This window comes from Thamnophis sirtalis, unplaced genomic scaffold, assembly GCF_051295495.1.
Source record: "Thamnophis sirtalis isolate CommonGarterSnake01/CBP01778 unplaced genomic scaffold, rThaSir2_p1.2 scaffold_13, whole genome shotgun sequence".
NCBI classification, from domain to species: Eukaryota; Metazoa; Chordata; class Lepidosauria; order Squamata; family Natricidae; genus Thamnophis; species Thamnophis sirtalis.
Genome location: NW_028261393.1, coordinates 24,951,891 through 24,974,279, shown reverse-complemented (window position 1 = coordinate 24,974,279; position 22,389 = coordinate 24,951,891). Strand labels below are relative to the sequence as shown.

At 43.0% G+C, this 22,389-nt stretch overlaps 1 protein-coding gene across 1 annotated transcript in view; it reads right to left on the bottom strand.

Annotated features, from left to right (window-relative positions):
• Nucleotides 1-268: 268 nt before the first annotated feature.
• The window catches only part of CSMD2 (CUB and Sushi multiple domains 2), a 771,224-nt gene continuing 749,103 nt past the window's right edge, over nt 269-22,389 (bottom strand). The window contains exons 64-71 of the mRNA XM_087728138.1: nt 22,048-22,227; nt 20,256-20,321; nt 19,580-19,741; nt 17,308-17,420; nt 12,976-13,063; nt 12,666-12,804; nt 9,196-9,375; nt 269-6,877 (exon numbers count right to left, since the gene is read on the bottom strand). Of these exons, the coding sequence (XP_087584264.1) occupies nt 9,216-9,375; nt 12,666-12,804; nt 12,976-13,063; nt 17,308-17,420; nt 19,580-19,741; nt 20,256-20,321; nt 22,048-22,227 (908 nt within the window). The 3' untranslated portion in view covers nt 269-6,877; nt 9,196-9,215. The remainder of the gene's footprint in view (nt 6,878-9,195; nt 9,376-12,665; nt 12,805-12,975; nt 13,064-17,307; nt 17,421-19,579; nt 19,742-20,255; nt 20,322-22,047; nt 22,228-22,389) is intronic.

Genomic DNA, 22,389 nt, shown 5'->3' with positions numbered 1-22,389 from the left:
CATTCTGTGATTGTCAAGGACACAACATCCTAATGGCAGCCTTACTGTCTGTAGTGGGACATCAGAACACCTGGTCTTCTCATCAGCTCAACTATTGGGGAGCCCTGCTTTAACCTGAATGCAAGCTTCTTTTCTAAAATAGGCCTGTGCAGACAAGAGGGAGTTCTTTAGAAAACCATAGAAGAACCAGAATGAAAAGACCAGGTGAGAAAATCAATGCAAAAATTTATATTTTATTTTAATTCAAAAATTTAAAATAGCTCTCAAATTCAGTAAAGTATGCAGACACAAAGGAGAAGCCTCATATACAGAAATGGATAACTTAAAATGCTATATATCGCAGACAAGCCAGCTTATGTGTAGAATACATATTTACAATAGATTTTTTTTCCTCCTTTTTATTTTTTTTAAATGGAAACAATATTTATACATTTTATTACATTTACAAAAAAAGCTGAATCTTCCACTACTGTTTACTACAATAATGAAAAGAAGAAGAAAATTTACATTGTGTCTTTTCCCCCACTGTACAAACCTTTATTTCATAAAAATATATCTCTGTACAAAAGAAGTTTTTTGTCTTTTTTTTGTCTTTATTTTTTTGTTAAACTGTAACTCAAGTCCAATGGGCACTGAAAATGATTTCTTGTCCAGCTTTCAATTTTTCATTAAATTTCTCTTTCTCCTCCCGCCTCAAGTTAGTAAAGGAAAACAAGTTTTATTTTTTTAAAAATGAGTCAAGCTTCTGAATGGGGAACTCAAAACTTGCAGGGTTCACCTTGCCCAAAATTGTAGCATTTCAATTTTATACCAGATACCTTTGAAGGATAATAGTTTTCATATTTTCTATCTCAAGCAACTATAATATTTTAGTCGCAGCTGGAATAAATATTCTTCCCCAAGAAGTGGATTTTAGGGGTGTTTTAAATTGACACGGTGCCTAAGAAAACATGAAACAGAGCAAAAAGAAAAAGGAAAAAAGAAAAACAAAAGAAGAGGATCTGGGATCTGCTTTTCTGAGAAGGCTACACCCCATTACTAACAATTTGAAGTGACCAGGAGCAACCAGTTTGAGAAACCTGACACTGTTGCTTGGTTTAAATAGCATTAAAGATGTATCAGTAGAACTGCAGAGTAAAACAGTTGTGAAGATATCTAAATCTCAGTTCCAGTGGATCACATAGATGTTATGCAACCATTCAAGGCTGGTGAGATTTTTTTATTTTATTTTAAAGTAGCCTTTTGGTTGACAGACTTTGATTTACCCCAGGGGTTGGCAACTTTAAACACTCAAAGAGCCATTTGGACTCATTTCCCACAGAAAAGATAACACCGGGAGCCACAAAGGTCCTAATCAGAAGTCTCCTCTTCAGTTCTGGAGCTGACCGGAAGTCCGGTTCCCCCACCATAGAGTCTCCTCCTAGCGTGGCATACTTTTTCCTCTACTTGTACTAACTTGAAAGCCCTATCAATTATGGAGCCAACCGGAAAACCTGCTCCTTGCCATAGAGTCTCCTTCTGCTTCCCCTCCCTGCCACCAACTGAAAGGTCCTCTCAAAATTGTGGTGCCAACCGGCGACAGAGGGATGAAAGAACCACATGCAGCTCCAGAGCCACAGGTTGCTGACCCCTGATTTACCTGAATGTGGAAACTAGGCATTATCAATCATGTTAATTTTGAAGTCTAGAGATTCAGTGCTGGATGGCTTTGGAAAAGCTCAGGCATTTAAGTGTAAGCAGCCTTCTGTTGATTCTGATATCAGCAACAGAAACAGATTCTAACCATGAGTCGGTTTCCATTAAGCAACAGGACAGAGTATGGAAGATAGGATGAGTATGCCTCTCACTCAAATACTTTATGCACCTTCCTTTACTTTCCAGAGCAAACAGAGAGCCAACCCAATTTCCATCCAGGGAAAACAGGGCTTGTGAAAAGAAGTGCATTTTTTCTATGATTTCTATTTGGGTGCAAACGCCTTAGCTATTTCTTCAGAGGAAATAGGAACGCCCTTCACTCTTCTAAATGGACCCTAGAATGCACTTTAAAAAGGGGGTTCTATGCTAATTGAGGAACATATCTTTCTGGAAACTAGAATTTGGCCAATGTTCTAATTGCATGGAGTAGTATAAGCTTGAAATGATCTAGGGGAAAAATACACTTTGCAATTCCTATTCCAGAGTTGATATTTGGATATGTATGCTGACATCTAAGATATGAAAGATGGAGTCAGAAACATGAAGATTGGAAATACGGGGAGGAGGAAAAGGAGGACGAGGAGGAGGCAGCATATTTGACATTTTTTCTCATGGCCCTTCTTGGAACATCTAGTTGTGTATTAAGTCACCACCACATAGTAGTCACTCCCTTTGTCCTATTCAAAAATCAATCATTGCTGAAAATCACTAACAAGATCAATTGATATCTTCTGCCTTGAGCAACTTTCCAGAGTTTTAAGAGGAAACCGTACCAGTCAAAAGAGAACACCTCCGTGTATTTGGGGAAGCTTGCAAAAATGCACACAGCCTAGGTGGTTTTAAAGGGGTGTGTGTGTGTGCCTATTTTTATATGAATTGCATGCATGTAAATGCATGTGTATGTATTCAGGAAGGTAAAACGTTGCTTTTAGTTTCTGCCTGAAATGTGACAACTGTTTCTGAGTGTAATCGTCTGTCTATCCATGTTCAGAAGAACTTTTCCAAAATTCTTTTCCATATGTCCACAGGGGTTGTGGCACTGAAAAAAAGTGGCTTATGGTCATTTTTTCACACTTATGACCATTGCAGCATCCAAATTCAGATGCTGGTTCATATTTATGACAGTTGCAGTGTCCTGGGCTCATGTGATCCCCTTTTGCGACCTTCTGACAAGCAAAATCAACGGGGAAGCCAGATTCACTTAACAAATGTGGCAAGAAAAGTCATAAAATGGAGCAAAACTCTCTTAACACATTTCTCACTTAAGCAACATAAATTTTGGGCTCAATTGTGGTCATAAGTCAAGGATGACCTATAAATACATGGAGAGAAGAGGTGACAAAAGGAAAGCTGAGCTGGCATGAAGGGAGGCTCTGAAAAGAACAATGCTCCCAATACTCCCAGATGCCATGACCTAGAACAGGGCAGATGGGCCACTCTGTGTTTCCCACTGCACACATACACAGCATCGTAGAGGCAATACCGAATGGAAACCCACACGTGATTCAGACAGGAACATGAATTCAGTACAGCAAAGCAAATGGAGACACATTCCTTATGGCAGCTGCTGGTTAAAAGGGTTGGAAAGAATTTGAGAAGCCCAGTTCTGGATGCTTTCCCTGTCTTGTTGAATCAGGATCCTGGATGAGATAAGCTGTTCTCTGAATATCGAAAATTATATACGCTATTGCATTTCCCCCGAGAAAGACTGCTAGTTGCATCTGCAGCTATGTTGAAAACCCATCCATTTACATCTGTCTCATCCTCAGTCTAATGCCCTCCAGTTGCATGGAAGGTTGGTCTAAACCCTTAGCGTGAACGTTGCAAATTTGTTTATAAAGGCCTTGAAATTTCAGCAGGATCAAGATGGGATTTTTAAGGTCAGGTGGGTAGTTATTAATTTCATCTTGCCAATAAAGGAGAATATTTGTAGCTCAAGAGGTCCTTGGCACTCTATGACCTTGGTTATTTTCTTGCAGATGTTTTGTTATCCAAACTAGGTAAATTGATTGAGATTGGGTAATGAAACCTGCAAAAAAGCTCAGAGAGCACCAAGGACCTCTGAGCCCTATCTAGTCTATTTATACAGTGTGTTGTTATGGCCAGGTTTTGTCAAATTGTTTGACTAAGAAGCAAAGGTGGCAAAGAAACCTAACATCTCCACCTTTTGTGCAAGATACTTTGTTCAACAAGGCGGCTTAGACTTGCTGCTAGAAAGGGTTGGAATGAACAGATGTTCCAAGACTGTAAGGCAGGAGAAGAAGAAAAATCCAGCTTTTTCCTAACAGGAAGACATTAAGACATTAACTTTGTTAATCATGAAAATAATTGCCTCCACCTTACTCTCACCTTTTATGTGAATAGAATGTGTTCAATTAATGAGGAAGAACAAAACAGATCGCACAGTTGCCTTAAGCTGGCCTTCAAACTCTCCAGAAAGCTGTTGCAAAGAACATCATTGGCTTCTGTGTCACTCCTCTTTCTTTTTTGGGTATCGGCAATTCCTCATCTTTCTGAACACACACACAATGAATGAGTGAAGAGTTGAATAGAGGAAAAAAAAGAATATGGGATAGAAGTAGGAAAGATGAAACAAAAAGTGAAATGAATGCTAGGTTCTTAGCTTTCACTCATTCCATGGAAGCGGCTGGTTTTCTCAGGCATAGAATGAACCAGCTAGATGACCAAAAGGTGTTCTTCTAATTGTTCTCTCAGAGCGATCATTCTTATATGGCAATGATGGAGGAGCATCTGGAAAGTGCCTGGGCCAGGATGCTTCACTCCATTTCCATGAGGAATAACCATTTGGTGAAATCATGGCAGGTAGAAGCAGTTTCAAGGTTGCTCTAATCTTGACTCTCTTATTCACTGCTGTGTTAACTTGGCTGGGTCTGCAAAAGATATACTTAAAATTGCAGATGCAAACCCAATAGGTGGGGAAGAAAGAGTTCCTCTTCCCAGAGTCCTTCAGGATTGGGCGGCCTATAAATTTATTAAACAGTTATTTATTAAACAGTTTCTATCCCCAGTTCATTTCAGTTGTACCATGGGGGGGGGGCAGTCCATGGAGGTTCTCAATCATTCAGGTCATGGTTGTCCCAAAGGTCCTTTTTTCCAAAAGACAATTGGGATTTCTTGGGGTTTTTTTCTTTGAATGTTTCACTTCTCATCAAGGAAGCTTCTATCAAAACTGAAGAAGCTTGACTAGATGGTAGGAGGGACATGAGGCCACTGCTGCTCTGTAGTCCTGGCTCCCTGTTCTTTGCAATGCTACTCTTGATCCCATTGTGCTGTGCTGTCCCTTTCTTCGCAGCATGGGCTGTTGCAGTGGGAAGGACTTGGGGCAATGAAGTCATGGCATAGATTGTGCTCACCTTTGCAATGGGATGGGATGGAAGCCAAGAGTCATGGGTTGGCAGCCTTGTTGACTGTATTTGGAAACTCTTAGGTAACCTGAGATGAAACTTTCTTTCAGGCTATTGGGGAAAGGTTATCAGACTTCACTTTGTGCGCAAAATTTCTTAGACTCCATCCCTGGCGTCTTGAAGAAGATGGAATGGTGGTCAATGGTGAACCACTGGCAGCTGGTTGGCCACAGGAAGTCCCGGTCCCTGGTCTGTTGCCACTGGTGTAGATAATGCTGCAGTAGAGGAATGAATTGGTATAAGGCAGCCTCAATAGGAGAACCAGATAGAGAAAAATTCCTGGATGTCAGGCCTGGATTAACCAGGACAGTAGTGCAAGATCCTCATAACAATAGATGGGGGGTAGCTGAATGAGATCTTTCTCTAACAGGTGAGTTGTCCATTTAGTCCTGCAGTGGGTTTATATAGCCAAGGATGAAGCAGAACAGGTAAGTGAAAACAGGTGATAATGCAAGTAGGGAAAATTACTTACCATTTTATTTCAAAAACTAGAACATCAAATAAATGGACCTTCTACGATGGCATTTGACTTCTTAGAAATATAGAAATATTTATAAATCAGAAAAATAAATTAGTCACATCAGGTATTTGTGATGTCACAGACACAGAATAATAGGTGCCCATGATCCTCATGCTGCTAAGGTCCCGAGCATTGCACACAGCAATGAAAATACCTGGCTGCAATGCTATTCTCCCACCCCCGAAAGAAAATATTGCAGATCAGGAGCTGACAAACTGTAACACACCTCCAAGAAATGAACGAGCTGGGACTGAGATAGCAATAATTGGATTCTCCAAGTTCTGTATAGGAGGAGGCCCATTTCTCATGCCAAGTACTCTATCTCTTAGGAAGTTCTGTATTTTCTCTGGATCACCCTAAAGCTAGCAGCAACCAAGCAAATATGACCATTTAGTCTAAAAGAAGTGTTTCTGGGTGGATCTAATCATAGGACCTGGAGATGGGAAGGGCTGCCAATTTTAGAAAACATAAGAATCAAATGCTCTAAAAATACAAATTGGACGGTAGGAATGAGGCCTTCTCAGAGGATTGCAAGGAGAGTCAGAAACGTGACATTCTTGCACTAGAATATTAATATGAAATAAATATATAAGGGTGAGGAAGGGAGAGGAGGAGAACCAACACATATCTAAGGAACATTTATCCAGATGCTAAACTTGCTGTATGAGTTTGATATGCTGGATACATTTAGCCCAAGGTCTCTGCATCCACAAGTCTCCCCAACCAGCATGTGCCTCTTGTGCAGCTTCTTCTGGCAGCCAAGGGTGGGTGGATTTTCTTAGGTTGCCATGAAGCGTCCCCCAGAAAGGTGATTATCGACCACAGGCAAAATAGTGGGACAATCAATGGTCTTTGAGCAGCAGTCAGCCAGTCCAAAGGTTGGCCAGGAACCGATAGAAAAAAGGCTCAAGGATGGGGAGGAGCATCTCTGGAGGAGAAGGAGGAGGATAGATTTCCACATCTTGTGCTCTTGGCACAAGAACTGGGGTGGATGCTTTGGTAGATCTGATTATCAGTTGCAGGAGGGCAGGACTATGGGCAATGAAGATGCGGAGCAGTGATAAACAGCAAGGCAGTCTCTCTCTCTCCTCTCTCTCCCTCTCTTTCTCTCTCTGGATCAGCTCAAAGGCACCATATCAACTCCCGCAGCCCCAACAATTCTGGGTGAGAAGATCATGGGCGAAGATGAAGCAGGAGGATCATTGGGCACTGGTGAGATTCCCGTCTCTGGAGAAGGCTGCACAGAGAAGAGAACAGACACACATACATACACACAGAGGTGGGGGTGGGGTGAGGGAGAAAGGGGTTTCTATCACAAGGAGCTTTCTGTTTCTGTTAACTTAAATTTTTGTGTTTTTTTTTTTTAAAGGTGGATGGATGGATGATCAGTTTAATTGGGAAGAAGGGGTAGGGCCAGAGGTGGGTTTCTGCAGGTACGGTACGGTATGGTTCAGCCGAATAGGTAGTAAATCCAGCAGATACGTGACCGTACCGGTTGTATCCTCGGCAGCACCATCCTGATTTTTTTGTTCTGCACATGCACAGAACAATCTTCATTGAAAAAATTTAATCCCCCCCCTTTAAATGTGTGCATGCGCAACATTTTTCAGGCATCGAACCAGTAGTAATGGCAGCAGGAACCCACCTCTGGCTGGGGTCTATATTCCTTCGGCCTACTGTGTACCTATGACATTTTTATCAGCATGATGTTTTGTATTAGAGTAATAATCTTTAAGCACCTGTTCCAAATAAAACTTTAAATCCTGCAAATATGGTTCCTGATTTTGCACCATGATATCATCACATACCAATATTCCATCAAACCCCAACACCATAAATAAATAAAACATTTGATAGCACCTCTGGCCAGAAATAGTTTACCTATCCCTGCATCCAAAAAGATGCCCTCGGGCCGTGATGGCAAACCTATGGCATGTGTGCCGGAAGTGGCACACAGAGTCATCTCTTTGGGCATGTGAGCCATTGCTCGTTGCTCTTCCTGGTGCTGGGGTGCTGGCCAGCTGGTCTTCATGTGTGCAGGAGCACTGGAAATTGGATGAGAACTGGCCGGTGTGCATGCACACGCTGGAAAGATTATCTTCTGGTTTCCAGCACATGCATGCACACCAGCCAGCTGGTCTTGGTGCATGCATGCGTGCCAGAAACTGGAGGACCAGGTGGCCGGTGCGCATGCACACACCAGAAACCAGATAATCTTCCCAGCATGTGCATGAGCACTGGGTAGCTGCTCTCTGGTTTCTGGCATGCGCACACACGTGTACCCCCATTTCGGCACTCAGTGCCGAAAAGGTTCGCCAACACTGTCCTTTTTTTTAAAAAAAAGAAGAAATGCCCAAATAGTTCTCAAAGGAATGGTAACATTAATGGATGAACAAGTCCCTGAAAGCACATAGAAAAGTTAACATGACATTATTGTGGCATTGCCAGCATATTTGACCAAACAAAGTGATGGCTGGTGCACAGAACAAACTCCTTTTGTAGATAAGGCTTAATGGAACAAGTATCCTAAAGAAACACAACACTCTTCAGCCACTGCTCACTGTCTAGACATGCGGGCAGTTGAATTCTGCATCACCCTTAATTTGGTTATTGAATTAAGCCATTTTCTGGGTGTGTAGCACATGTTAAACCATAAGCTAATCAAACAGGTACGCTCTGCAAAACATGCTAAGCCCTGCAGAAACTAATCAGCATTGCCTCAACTTGCAAGTTGTTGCAAATTGAATCATTAATGATTCATGAATGATGAATTGGGTTATTTATAACCTTGGTTAGTTTTTTGTATCTTAAAATATCATTTGATTGATTTATGGCTTAGTGTATTGCCTACACCAGAGGTGTCAATCTGGTGACCTGCGGGCTGGACACTTCACCTGCAGGCCATGCCCATCCCAGCTCTGCGAATGGGGAAAACGTCATGAAATGTCACATGATGGCAACATGACACGGTGACTTTGACACTTGTGGCCTACACTGATGTGTTAATTTAGTAATTTAAGCAAGTTGTGGGAACATAGCCTATGACTTGCATAGGGATCATAATTAGGAAGAACAGTAAAGTATTCTTGCAGCAAGGTATATTTCCTAACCAAAACTCCTTAGATTATTTGGGAAAAGAAAGGATTCTTTTGAGCATGTGAAAAAGTCCCACAATTGTCCAAATGGAAAACTTTAGAGAATAAAAGGAGATAGCCATCCAAATTGGATGGATGGATGGATCAGTGGGTGGATGGACAGACAGGTGGATAGGTGGATCGATGGACAATATATAGTACATTATTTTTTAAGTTGCCCTATCTTACAAAATGTTGCTGAAATATCTCCAAAGCTAGCATGTGAATATTTCTATTTCTTATGAACAGAAATGGTCACTGCAGCTGTGACAGTCATTTCCTTTTACTAAGATGTGAATAATAGTGATTATTATTACCCAACCCTTTTCAAATTAAATGCTAGGCTAATGATAATTTGATGGGTCCCAGTAGTTAGTTGAAAAGCATATGTGGGAAATTTGTATAGGAATGTGATACTTACTGCACACAGAATTGTAAGTGCTATACTGCAGTACACACAGTGCTGACGGTGAACTCTGCCTCATTGGCCATGATGTCTGTGGGCTGCAAATTGCGGTCATACATTGGGTTTTCAAATGTTCCTCGGACATTGGTGTTTTCATGGCCAGCATAGCCATTGAACGGCACCTTCGGTCTCCTTCTGTTTCAGAGAGAACAAAGAGGTCACAGTGGGAAGGGCTCTGCAGGACAGGTATATAAAGAAACTACAATGCAGGGAAATCTGTAAACATCCCGTTTGTCCCTTCTCTCTCTCTCTCTCTCTCGTTCAAATTAATTGAAATCAATTCTATCACATGTGGTGAACTTGTCCCAAAACTAAGGAATTCTGGACAAAAAATCAAAAATGGTGGGAGGAAGTAACGGAGCAAAAAATTGACATGAAACCTGAGCTGTTTCTTTTGGGAATAATAGAAGGAAATATAAGCAAAGAAATTCAATATATTAGGCTTCATACAATTACCGCAGCCAGGATCACATTCGCCCAAAACTGGAAACAAAAAAACCATCCCCTCAAACACAGGGATCATTTTAAAAAGGTGCTAGAAATGCACGGAAAGGGATAAATTAACGATGGAACTAAGGGATAGAGAGGAAATAGAGTATTATAAGATGTGGAACAGGTGGTATAATTGGCTCGAAAAGAGATGTCGCATAATGAGTGTATAGAAAATATAACAAAAGGAGATGGTATATATTCAGAAATCAATAGAGATATAAATGTATATATGTTGTATACATTCTAAAAATAATAATTATGAAACAAGGAGGTATATGTATGAAACAATAGGACGTAGAATGGAAAATTAGAAATTAGAAAAAAGAATACCGATAGCGGAAAGCTGTAAAAGTGTAATTGTGATTTTAATGTTTAAAAATGCTGAATATAAATGAATTAAAAAAAATTAATTGAAATGGAGCGCCTCAAAGTGCAGTTTAATTGTGGCCACAGCCTAGCTCTGCTGAACAGTATATTCATCTACTAGTTAATGGTTGGAAGGGAACTTGGAGGTCTTCTAGTTTAATCCACTGCTTGAGCAGGAGATCCCTATATCATTTCAGACAAGATCTCCAGTCCCTTCTTAAAAGCCCTCAGCACTGGGGCACCCACAATTTCTAAAGGCAAGCCGTTCCACTGGTTAATTGTTCTCACTAATAGGAAATTTCACCTTCGTTCTAGGGAATTTATAGTTGCAGAGGTGCAAATGCGGTGGGCTCCTAGAAGGTATGAAAGAAATGGATACTATTTCCATGGCATTGGATGGCAGTTTTCAGCACTAATGTAGTGAACAAAGAGGATGGCCTTGAAGGACAGAAGGAGGGCCCACAACCAAGGTGACAATCAGATAAATTAAACTTGAGTGCAGCCCAACCAACTACTCAAGCAGGACTCCTATACCATTTCAGACAAATGGTTGTCCAATCTTTTCTTAAGAACCTCCAGTATTGGAAGACTCGTGACTTCTGGAGGCAAGTTGTTCCATTGATTAATTTGTTCTGTCAGGAACATTTAACATTTTTAACATTTATTGACATTTGTATGCCGCCCACTCCCTAGGGACTCTGGGCGGCTTACAGACAAAACAGGGGACATATAAAAATTAAAAATAAGAATACAATTAATTAAAAAATTTCACATCATGCATACAGCTTAGCGTGGGGCTGGATACTCATCAACAGCCCCAGGCCTGCTGGAACAGCCAGGTCTTAGTAGCTATACGGAAGGCCGGAAGAGTAGTGAGGATCCGGATCTCTACGGGGAGATCGTTCCACAGGGCAGGGGCAGCAACAGAGAAGGCCCTCCCCCGGGGATTCGCCAACCAACACTGACCGGCCGATGGCACCCGGAGGAGGCCCAATCTGTGCGATCTTATCGGTCTTTGGGAGGTAAATGGCAGGAGGCGGTCTCTCAGGTAGCCAGGTCCTAAACCATGTAGGGCTTTAAAAGTAACAACTAGCACCTTGAAGCGTGTCCAGAGACCAATGGGGAGCCAGTGCAGCTCGCGGAGGATAGGTGCAATGTGGGTGTATCTAGGTACACCCACAATCGCTCGTGCGGCTGCATTCTGCAGTCTTCGGACACTCTTCAAGGGCAGCCCCATGTAGAGCGCGTTACAGTAATCCAGTCTTGAGGTGACGAGGGCCTGAGTGACCATCCGAAGGGCCTAGGAAATTTCTCCTAGTTCTAGGTTGGTTCTTTCCTTGGTTACTTTCCATCCATTGCTTCTTGACCTGTCATCTGATGCTTTGGAGAATAGGTTGACTCCCTCTTCTTTGTGGCAACCTCCTAGATATTGGAACACTGCTATCATGTCTCCCCTAGTCCTTCTTTTCATTAAACTAGACATACCCACTTCCTGCAACCGTTCTTCATATATTTTAGCCTCCAGTCCCCTAATCATCTTTGTTGCTCTTCTCTGCACTGTTTCCAGAGTTCTCAACATCTTTTTTTATACCATGGCAACCAAAACTGGATGCAAATATTCCAAGTCCCCCATCCCTCCAATGTCCATAGAGATAAAAGTGGAAGGAAAGGTAGCACAAATTCAGACTTGCAAGATTCTGTTACTGTAGCTATTTTAGGTATAGGTAGCTGAGATCTGCATGAGGTCAGTTTCTTAGTTTTGTCTACCTGATAGGACTAACAACATGGGGATCATGAGAAATGTGGTTTAATCCAGAGGATATTGGACCAGAAAACCCATGATTATGGGTTTTTGAGCCATGGTGGTGCAGTGGTTAGAGTGGAGTACTGCACTCTGGAGTTCTGCTGACTACCGGCTGCCTGCAATTTGGCAGATCGAATCTCACCAGGCTCAAGTTTGACTCAGCCTTCCACCCTTCCAAGGTGGGTAAAAGGAGGACCCAGATTGTTGGGGGCACTAGACTGACTCTGTAAACCACTTAGAGAAGGCTGCCCTCTCTCCCTTCCTTCCCTCCTTCCCTTCCTTCTATTTGACTGAGCCTGCTGAGTTCAGTAAAATGAGGACCCAGATTGTTGGGGGCAATATGCTGACTCTGTAAACCACTTAGAGAGGGCTGTACAGCACTGTGAAGTGGTATATAAGTCTAAGGGGTGTTGTTATTGTCTATCCTTCCTTCCTTCCTTCCTTCCTTCCTTCCTTCCTTCCTTCCTTCCTTCCTTTCTTTCCCTCCTTTCCTGTTGTTAGAATGCAGTATTGCAGAATAATTCTACCCACAGCCAACAGTTTGATCCTGACTGTCTCAAGATTGACTCAGCCTTCCGAAGTGGGTAAAATGAGGACCCAGATTGTTGGAGGGCAATAGGCTGACTCTGTAGACCGCTTAGAGAGGGCTGGAAAGCAGTATGAAGCAGTATATAAGTCTAAGTGTTATTGCTATTATTCTGACAATCCTTGTTATGAAGCCCTAAGAGGTTATTTCCTGCCTTTTCTACTTGGAATATCTCACCTGTGCTTGTAGAGATAGAGCACAAACCCTGCAATCATCAGGGCAATGAAAGGCACGAGGATCGCAGCTGCAACCGAGCTGCTGTTGGATGCAAATGGATGTCCTATTGATTCAGAATCCCGTTCAATGATGCTGTTATCTGGAAAAAGAAACACTATTAAATTGCTGGTGCTGAGTACAATTGGGAAGGGGAGGCCAGGGGCTGTCCTCGCACATCTGCTGCATATAAACATAACAAAATACAACTGTCATATTGCTTATATAAATTAAAGTTATTGTTTTGGGTCAACTTCAAAGTTAGTCAGCTTACCTAGTCTTTGGAGGCCAAATTGTCCAAAACCTTTGCCATGGACAAATCCTTGGTAGACAAATGTTCCACTTGAAGCTTCTGGGGTGACCTGTATTTGAAGCAGGAAATGAAAAAATACTGCAAAATCCAAATGCAAAGTGGGGAAAAAAATCAGCGATAGGAATAGGACAATTGTAGTTTTAAGGATGATTTGTCCAGAAATTATCAGGTTTATTTAAAATTATACAATAATTTGATAAAAGCACATGTTTGATTTCACAGCAAAAATCCATTGCTGAGGAACAGCATAAATTACTAGAAGCTATGATGATAATGAAGGAAGTTCAATAGAACAATACCAGAACAATAAAAACTGTAAATATTGGTAGCTTAGAGAGATGGAATGACTTAGATGCTCAATGGCAGAAAGTGAAGAGGAGCTAAAGAGCCTCTTGATGCGAGTGAAGAAGGAGAGTGTGAAGTTGGCTTGAAACTCCACATTAAGAAAACGAAGATCATGGCATCCGGCCCTCTCAATTCGTGGAAAATAGATGGGGAACAAATGGATGTAGTGAATGATTTTATTTTCCTGGGTGTAAAGATCACCACAGATGGGGACTGTAGCCAAGAAATTAAAAAAGGCTTACTCCTGGGGAGGAAAGCTATGGCAAATGTAGACAGCATACTAAAAAGCAGAGACATCATCCTGCCAACAAAAGTGTGTATAGTCAAGGCTATGGTTTTCCCAGTTACAATGTATGGCTGTGGAGGTTGGACCATAAGAAAGGCTGAGCACCAAACAATGGAGACCTTTGAACTATAGTGCTGGAGAAGACTCCTGCGAGTCCCTTGGACTGCAAGACTATCCAACCAGTTGGTCCTAGAGGAGATCAACCCTGGCTGCTCTTTAGAAGTCCAGATCCTGAAGAGGAAACTCAAATCCTTTGGCCACCTAATGAGAAGGACAGACTCTCTGGAGAAGAGCCTCATGCTGGGAAAGATTGAGGGCAAAAGAAGAAGGGGACGGCAGAGAACAAGGTGGCTGGATGGAGTCACCTAGCAGTTGGTGGGAGCTTAAATGGACTCCAGAGATGGTAGAGGACAGGAAGGCCTGGAGGAACATTGTCCATGGGGGTTGCAATGGGTCGGACACGAGTTTGCAACTAACAACATCTACAACAAGATGCTCAATTGTATAACCATTTATGGAATTTAAAAAAAAATAGAAATCTGAAAGTCAAACTTAGTCTGATTCTTCATGCTAGTACGTTCAAAATATGGCTCAAATGTTGTGGTGCAGTCTTTCTAAAAAGAAATAGAAGGTATGATAGGACAAGCTATGTAGAGGATCTTGGAACCAAATTACCTCTAGGCCTCAACCTATAACCATTCATCTAGTGCAGTGGTAGTCAACCTGGTCCCTACCGCCCACTAGTGGGCGTTCCAGCTTTCATGGTGGGCAGTAGGGGTTTTGTCTGATACTGAAGGATTTTCCTTTTTTAAAATTTAATTGACTTAAAAAAAAATCATAGCATTATTTAAAAACATTTTCATTAGGTTTTCATAAAATCACCATTACTGTGGAATCGGTGGGCGGTTAGAAATTTTTACTACTAACAGAGAAACAAAAATGGGCGGTAGATATAAAAAGGTTGACTACCCCGGATCTAGTGACTGTTCAAAGTTACAACAGCATTGAAAAAAGGGACTTCCAACCAAACCTTGCACTTATGACCATCGTAGTATCCCCGTGGTCACATAGGATCGGAATTTGGGTACTTGGCAACTGGCATTTTCTCCCCAACGGTTGCAGGACCTTGGGGTCATGTGATCACCATATTGCGACCTTCCCAGCCAGCTTCCGATAAGCAAAGTCCATAGGGGATGCCAGAATTGCTTAATGACCGAGTTATTCACTTAACAACATTCACAAAAAAGGCATAAAAGCGGGCCTGTCTCATTTAACAACTACCTTGCTTAGCCATGGAATTTCTGGTCCCAACTGTGGTTGTAAGTTGAGGACTCCCTCTAGCAGGTATAGTTTTGTGGGGATAAATTTGGTAGTGCTGTCTAGACCAAGGGTGTCCAAACGTGGGAACTTTAAGACTTGTGGACTTCAACTCCCAGAATTCCCCAGCCACACTTCTTCAAGTCACCAAGGTTGAGAAACACAGGTGTAAAGTTCCCTAGTTTGGACACCCCTGGTGTAGGCAAAGACAGGTATCCTGGAAATCAGTCTTCCCAGAGGAATTCTTGTGGTGTTTGTCTGAAGCATCTTCTGCCTTTCTTGGGTCAATTTTGATTGAGATGCTTGAAGATTGGGGTTTATTTTGGCCTGAGATTGTTAAATGTAAATAATAATAATAATAAAAAACACTAGAGAGGTGTTCCTGGATGCTGGGTCAGCAGATATAAAGTAAAGGTAAAAGTTCCCCTCGCACATATGTGCTAGTCATTCCTGACTCTAGGGGGTGGTGCTCATCTCCATTTCAAAGCCAAAGAGCCAGCGCTGCCCAAAGACGTCTCCGTGGTCATGTGGCCGGCAGGACTAAATGCCGAAGGGGCATAGAACGCTGTTACCTTCCCACCAAAGATGGTTCCTATTTTTACATGCTTTCGAACTGCTAGGTTGGCAGAAGCTGGGACAAGTAACAGGAGCTCACTCGGTTATGCGGCGCTAGGGATGTGAGCCGCTGAAATGCTGACTTTCTGATCGACAAGCTCAGCGTCTTAGCCACTGAGCCACCGTATCACAAAATCTGTATGAGTGGAATGTTCCTGAATGCCTAAAAGCCTAGAGCTAGTTCAACACTTTAACCATACTTTCTGCCTCCTCTAGTCTGCTAAAGAGAAAACATTTGTTTGTATACATCAGTACATTCAAGCTCTTTCCATCCTTGAAAGGCTTAGGAGCAAAAGGTTTGGTCAAATAAGAAGGTAAAGAAGAAAGAACTGAAGAAAGTAACTACCCAACTGCATCATGTTAGGAAAAAATATTGCCCTGTTTTACATAATGAATTTTTCAAACGGTTTTCTGGCTTTAAAACATTTTAAAATATTTAACTTTTTGTTTGCAATTGTAATTTTCCTGTCGGGCATTTACATTTGTAGCGTCCCACTTTGAGATTGTTTCAGCAATGAAAAGCGTGCCTAAATGTCTCTAACTAGAATCATTAGTTAAAGAGTCTTTTCTTTTTTTCTTTTATTAACCATTTAAAAAGAGAGAATGGACAATTGGAGGGAGAGAGAGGGAGGGAGGGAGGGAGAGGAAGGGGGAGAGAGAGAGGGAGAAAAGAAGAAGGAGGGAGGTGGAGGGGAAAAGGGAGGGACGGGGAATGAGAGAGAGAGAGAGGAAGGGAGGGAGAGAGAGGGAAGAAGGGAGAGATAGAGGGAATAAGAGAGAGAGGTAGGGAGCAAGAGAGGGATGGAGGGAGAGAGAGATAAAGGGAGGGAGAAAGAGGGAGGGAGGGAGAGGGAGGGAGAGAGAGATGGAGAGAGAGGAAGCGAGAGGAAAGAAGGGAGAGATGGAGGGAATGAGAGAGAGAGAGGGAGAGAGAAAGGGAGAGAGAGAGGGAGGGAGGGAGAGAGGGAGGGAGGGAGAAAGGGAGAGGGAGGGAGGGAGAGATGGAGAGAGAGGGCGGGAATGGGAAGAAGGCAGAGACGGAGGGAATGAGAGAGAGGGAGAGTGAGATTGAGAGAGGAAGGGAGAGAGAGAGGGAGGGAGGGAGAGGGAGGGAGAGAGAGATGGAGAGAGAGGGCGGGAATGGGAAGAAGGCAGAGACGGAGGGAATGAGAGAGAGGGAGAGTGAGATTGAGAGAGGAAGGGAGAGAGAGAGGGAGGGAGGGAGAGGGAGGGAGAGAGAGATGGAGAGAGAGGGCGGGAATGGGAAGAAGGCAGAGACGGAGGGAATGAGAGAGAGGGAGAGTGAGATTGAGAGAGGAAGGGAGAGAGAGAGGGAGGGAGGGAGAGGGAGGGAGAGAGAGATGGAGAGAGAGGGAGGGAATGGGAAGAAGGCAGAGATGGAGGGAATGAGAGAGAGGGAGAGGGAGATTGAGAGAGGAAGGGAGAGAGAGAGAAAGGGAGGGAGAATGAGAGAGAAAGAAACTTTTCTTTAGTTTCTCTGATACATAAGATGAGAGTTTGCAAGCCTTCCTTGTGCCCTCAAAATGTTTCAGAATGAGAACTTCATGAATTCCTACAAGCTGAGATATCTGAGAGTCACAGACCAGTGGTGGGTTGCTCCTGTTTTGCTACTTCTAACCCTCATTGCAAAAAGCTCTCACATCCCCCCAATGTTATGTTCCCAATTCCTCTGCCCGTCTGTCATTGAAATGTTTCTGGCAAAGACTTACGTGTCCATCCAGTGCCCACTTATCATTCTTGAATTTGTTCGTGAAGATGTCCAGTGGCCCTGTAATTTGGTGTACCTGAAGGAGGAGATGGACATCTTCTCTTTTGTAAATACCTGGAAAGAGAAGATAAGAGAGCTGGGCAGTCAAGGTTGATTGTTTTTCTTGTAACGCAGCAAGCAGGGTGAGGAAGCCCCGGGAGAACTGGGGGGGGGGGAGAAGGGAGGGGGGAGGTTTCCTTGCAATTTGAGAAGACAAGATCTCCGTGTTCTTCAATGCTCTGTGAAGTTAGAGCAGTGTTGCATCCGACTCTGGAAAAAAATCATACTGGAAAACTCATCTGTATTACATGCATTTAGTTGTTTGCAAAGCCTGCAGGTAGCATTAAATTATTCAGGAAAATGAACATGCAGGAAAGATAGCAGAGGGCCTTCAAAGAGTTGTCTCCAATTGGGAACATGGTCAAAATTGCAGATTAAAACACACACACACATACACACACACACATGTAAGTGGATGAGGCCCAAGATAGAGAGATTCTAACCATCCAGATGGGGTATCAGATCCGTGAATCTTCATTCTTCAGGGGAAGAGGGGGGAGCCCTGTACTTCCTCTAGACTTTTCTTTCTTTCCTATAGATCCTGTATTTTGGAATTAATTGCTTTATAACTTCTAGCCTGGCGCCTAGAGGCCTGGCACTTTCTCACCTTTCTCGGGGAATGGGTGGGGAGGGAGGGCCACGTGGACTGCATCGTTCAAGGAAGCAGGCCTGAGAAAGTCTTTGCATCACTTTCCCAGAGCCTCCTTTACAAAAAAAACATCGGACGGTTGGGAGGGGATTCTAACTTCTTTTTTTCCAATTGTATTGCCTTAAGGACTCCAGATTCTGCTTTGCGTTTGCCCAGTTATCACTTCTCTTTCAATAAAAGGATCCCTTTGAAATGCAAAGTTTCAAGAGTCTTTACTTCCTGGATTAAAGGGGTGGGGAGGCCGGGCCTTACACAGGGATTGTGAGAGCAAGAACCTCAGAGATCTAGTCCAACTCCCTACTCAATAAGAAGTCTTACACCGTCCCATGAGATGGATGCCCATTCTATTTTTGAAAACCTCCAGTGATGGAGCACCCACAACCCCATGAGGCAAGCTAGTCCATTAATTGTTCTCATGGTCAGGAAATTTCTCCTTCCTTCTAGGTCGGATCTCTCTTTGGCAATTACCTCTTCCACCCATTACTTTGTACTCTGTCCTCTGGCGAACTAGAGAGTAACTCAATCCCCTCTTCTTTGTAACAGTCCCTCAAATGCTGGAAGAGACCTGTCATGTCCCCCCTAATCCTTCTCTTCAGTAGAGAAGAGACATACTTCCTCAACTGTTCATCATACAATTTAGCCTCTAGTTCCTTTATCTTCTCTGCACACTTTCCAAGGTCTCAACATCTTTTCTCTATCATTGTTTTTGGGTCATTTGGGTTTCGTGTACTATCAAAACTCAGGTGTGAGCCACATTTTATGGTATACAGTATATAAGCCGTCACAGTAAACTATACCATGGCTTATTTGCTTAGTTATGGTAGTATGTTAGTCTTAAGCTAAAGATAAAGGTTCCCCTTGCACATAATTGTGCTAGTTGTTCCCCACTCTAGGGGGCGGTGCTCATCTCCATTTCAAAGCCAAAGAGCCAGCACTGTCCCAAGACATCTCTGTGGACGTGTGGCTGGCATGACTAAATGCCAAATGCCACTGTTACCTTCCCACCAAAGGTGGCTCCTATTTTTCTACTTGTATTTTTACATGCTTTCAAACTGTTAGGTTGGCAGAAGCTGGGATAAGAAATGGGAGCTCACTCAGTTACGCAGCACTAGGGATTCGAACCACCGAACTGTTGACCTTTATGTTTGATCAACTCAGTGTCTTAGCCACTGAGCCACCTTTACAGAAAACTATGCCATGGCTTATTTGTTTGGTTATGGTGGTATGTTAGCCTTAGAATGCAGTGTAACATAAATGCAACCACAGAATTTCAGCTGGAGAACGATGACTCCTCAGGGTGTTTAATCATTGATTTGATTTGAACATTAGACAGATGTTTCGGCTTGATTGTCCAGGCAAACGTGGGTGGAGAGAGCAAAAACAAAGCATTATATTGGCAGTATGATAAGGTTGGATGGACATCATTTCCCCCTCTGTGTTGTTTAATGGGGTGGACATCAAGGTGTCTCCACCACCTCCTCTTCTCCCACCAGGAATGCAGAAAAGACCCAACTGGCTGCCTTACCAGAAACTTGCAGCTCCACGCCACTGTGGTCGATCAGAGTGGCATTGACTTTACTGGTGACAGGATCAAAGCTGGTGACAGAAAGCATGGCTGGCTGCTTTTTGCCCATGTATTCGTAAGAGCCTTTCCAGAAGGAATTTTTGGCAAAGACATCAGCAGGAACTAGAAATAGCCCAAGGCAGAAGAAGACAAGGAGAAGATTTTAGAACAAGTACAGAAGCCAAACAGGTTGAGAACAGGGGTCTCCCTGTTCTCAATATGCTGATCTTGGAAGATGCTGATCTTGGCAACTTTTAAGAGTTGTGGACTTCAACTCCCAGAGTTCCACAAGTCTTAAAGTTGCCAAGTTGGAGACTCCTGGTTTAGAATAGTGTTTTTCCACCTTAGCAAATCTAGGAGGAATGGACTTCAATTCCCAGAATTCTTATTTGTTTAATACTTTTTAAAATCAAACTTTGTTACTTCAAAAACAATCGAAAGAAATGCCATTAATTAAGAATCTCCATTAAAAGTACTGAAAACCCATTAAAACAAGGAATGGTTTGAGTTTTCCATCCTTTAAGAAAATTGACAGCGTGTCCCTCTATTTATAGATCTTGAAACTCAAGTAATTTGCTATGCTGTTTCATTTTTTAATGTATTTTTATGCATTTGGTGCTTAGGCAAAAGAGGTTACCTGAGACTTTTGGAAGATGCTGATCCTTTGCAGCCCCCATAGGTCGCCTGCTGGGTCGGACATCCGCTTAAAAGGACAATCAAAGCAAGAGTTCACATCTTAATAAGGTGACATAAACATCTTTAACAACAGATGAATATAAAGAGGATCTTATGTGGCCTCTGTGATCACTTCCTCTCTTCAACTTGGTGCTGAATTAACCCACTTTCTGGGAAAATATATAGAACAATGAATTGAGTTGCAAAATAAGCTAATGAAACACAACAGAATGTTGTGTGAATGCAACCAATATCCTTGGAACTGCCCCCATTTTAAATTATTTTTTAAGCCCTTTGTTATTTTTATAAATAGCTCAAGGCAGTGAGCATACCTTCCGCCTCCTATGTTGAACATATATGAAATTCAACAAGCTTTCATTGCTAAAGTGAGACTCGAACTCACAGTCTCCTGGTTTCTATCTTGATGCCTTAACCACTAGATCAAACTTAATATTTTTAATTTGACATAGCTAAACACGTTCAGTGGTGGGATTTCAAATCTTTTCCTACCAGTTCTATGAGAGAGCGCTTTGCGCATACAGCACACAAAGACCGCCCTCGGTGTCAGCGCTGGTGAGCTGAGCTGTGTTTTAGCTCAGCTGAGGTGCGGCAATCCACTCTGCCGCACGAATCAGCTGAGCTAAAAAACAAGGAAATATAAAACAAGGACGGGGGAGGGAGGGCAGGGCCAGCCAGAGGTGGTATTTGCCGGTTCTATGAACTACTCAAAATTTCCACTACCGTTTTGCCTGAACCGGTCCAAACTGGTTGAATATCACCTCTAAGCTGTTAGCCAAAACAAAAATGTTACCAGATGGATTTGTTTACTTCTTTAGTCTAGGACCATGATGCCGAACATATGGCACATGTGCCACAGGTGGCATGTGGAGCCATATTTGCCAGCACGGCAGCCCTCGGCAACCTTCAGCTCTGGCATGCATACTGGCCAGCTGATTTTCGGACTTTCAGAGGGCTGGGAGAGGCCATTTTCACCCTCCCCAGGCTTCAGAATAGACCCAAGCCTGGGGAGGGTGAAAATCTCCCCCACTGCACAGGGATCGCATGTGCATGGGTGGGGGTCGCATGCACAGGTGGGGGGTTGCTCATGCATGCACAGGTGCGGGGGTCACTTGCCCATGCACTGGTGGGTAGACACGCGCTATAGTGTCTGCACAAACAGTTTTGACACACCTTTAGAGAAAGGTTAGCCATCACTGGCCTAGGAAGACTCTATTCCTGCTGGGTCTATAATTATGGATGGTATGAAAGAATAGAAAAATGGGATCTCCCCACTTTTTGTTTCACTATTTGAATTGACAAAAGTGATCAACCAAAAAGTTCAGATTTCATAAGATGCAAACAAAAAACCAAACAAACCCCCCCCCCCCAGGTGTAAGGTATGCTGGGGGCAATCTGTTATAAAGGATTAACATTGATAGAGAAAGATTTGTGTTGTATGAACACTGTTGAGATCCTCCAAAGTGAGGAGACAACTCTATCTCTGAGCACCAGAAGTGAAAGAAGAATCGCACAGAATTCTTGCCTTAATGTTCTGGGTACCACTGGGGGAAAACGGTGAGCAAAATGTGCTTGGGGTCTGATCTAACAAGGTAGTTTCTAATCCTCTAGGTCTAGGGAACAGGGGACTGAAATAAGAGTGATTTGTCCATGAAATGCAACAGATGAATTTCAAGTGGAAAGAATAAGATGTTTTGTAGACATGGAGCTGTCTTTCCGTTGGCAGCTTTGCTTACCCAGGCAAATGGGAGGCTTCCCTGTCCAGCTGCCATCAGCCTTACAAGTCCGATGCTCAGATCCTCCAGTAAGATAAAAGCCACTCTGGCATGAATAGATCAAGGTGTATCCCAGTGAAGGCAGGTCCAGAGCACCCACATTGGCATGGGCTGGGGTATCCGGCTCCTTGCAGTTGTGTGCTGCAAAGACATGGAGGAAAGCATCTCATGGACCCACCATTACCAGGCCTAAGGAAGGGCAGAAGATAGCTTTCCCAACCTGGTATCCTCCAGATCTGTTTGGACTACATCCCCCAGAATTCCCAGCAGATTGCTGATGTTATTTGGGAATGTCAGGTATTT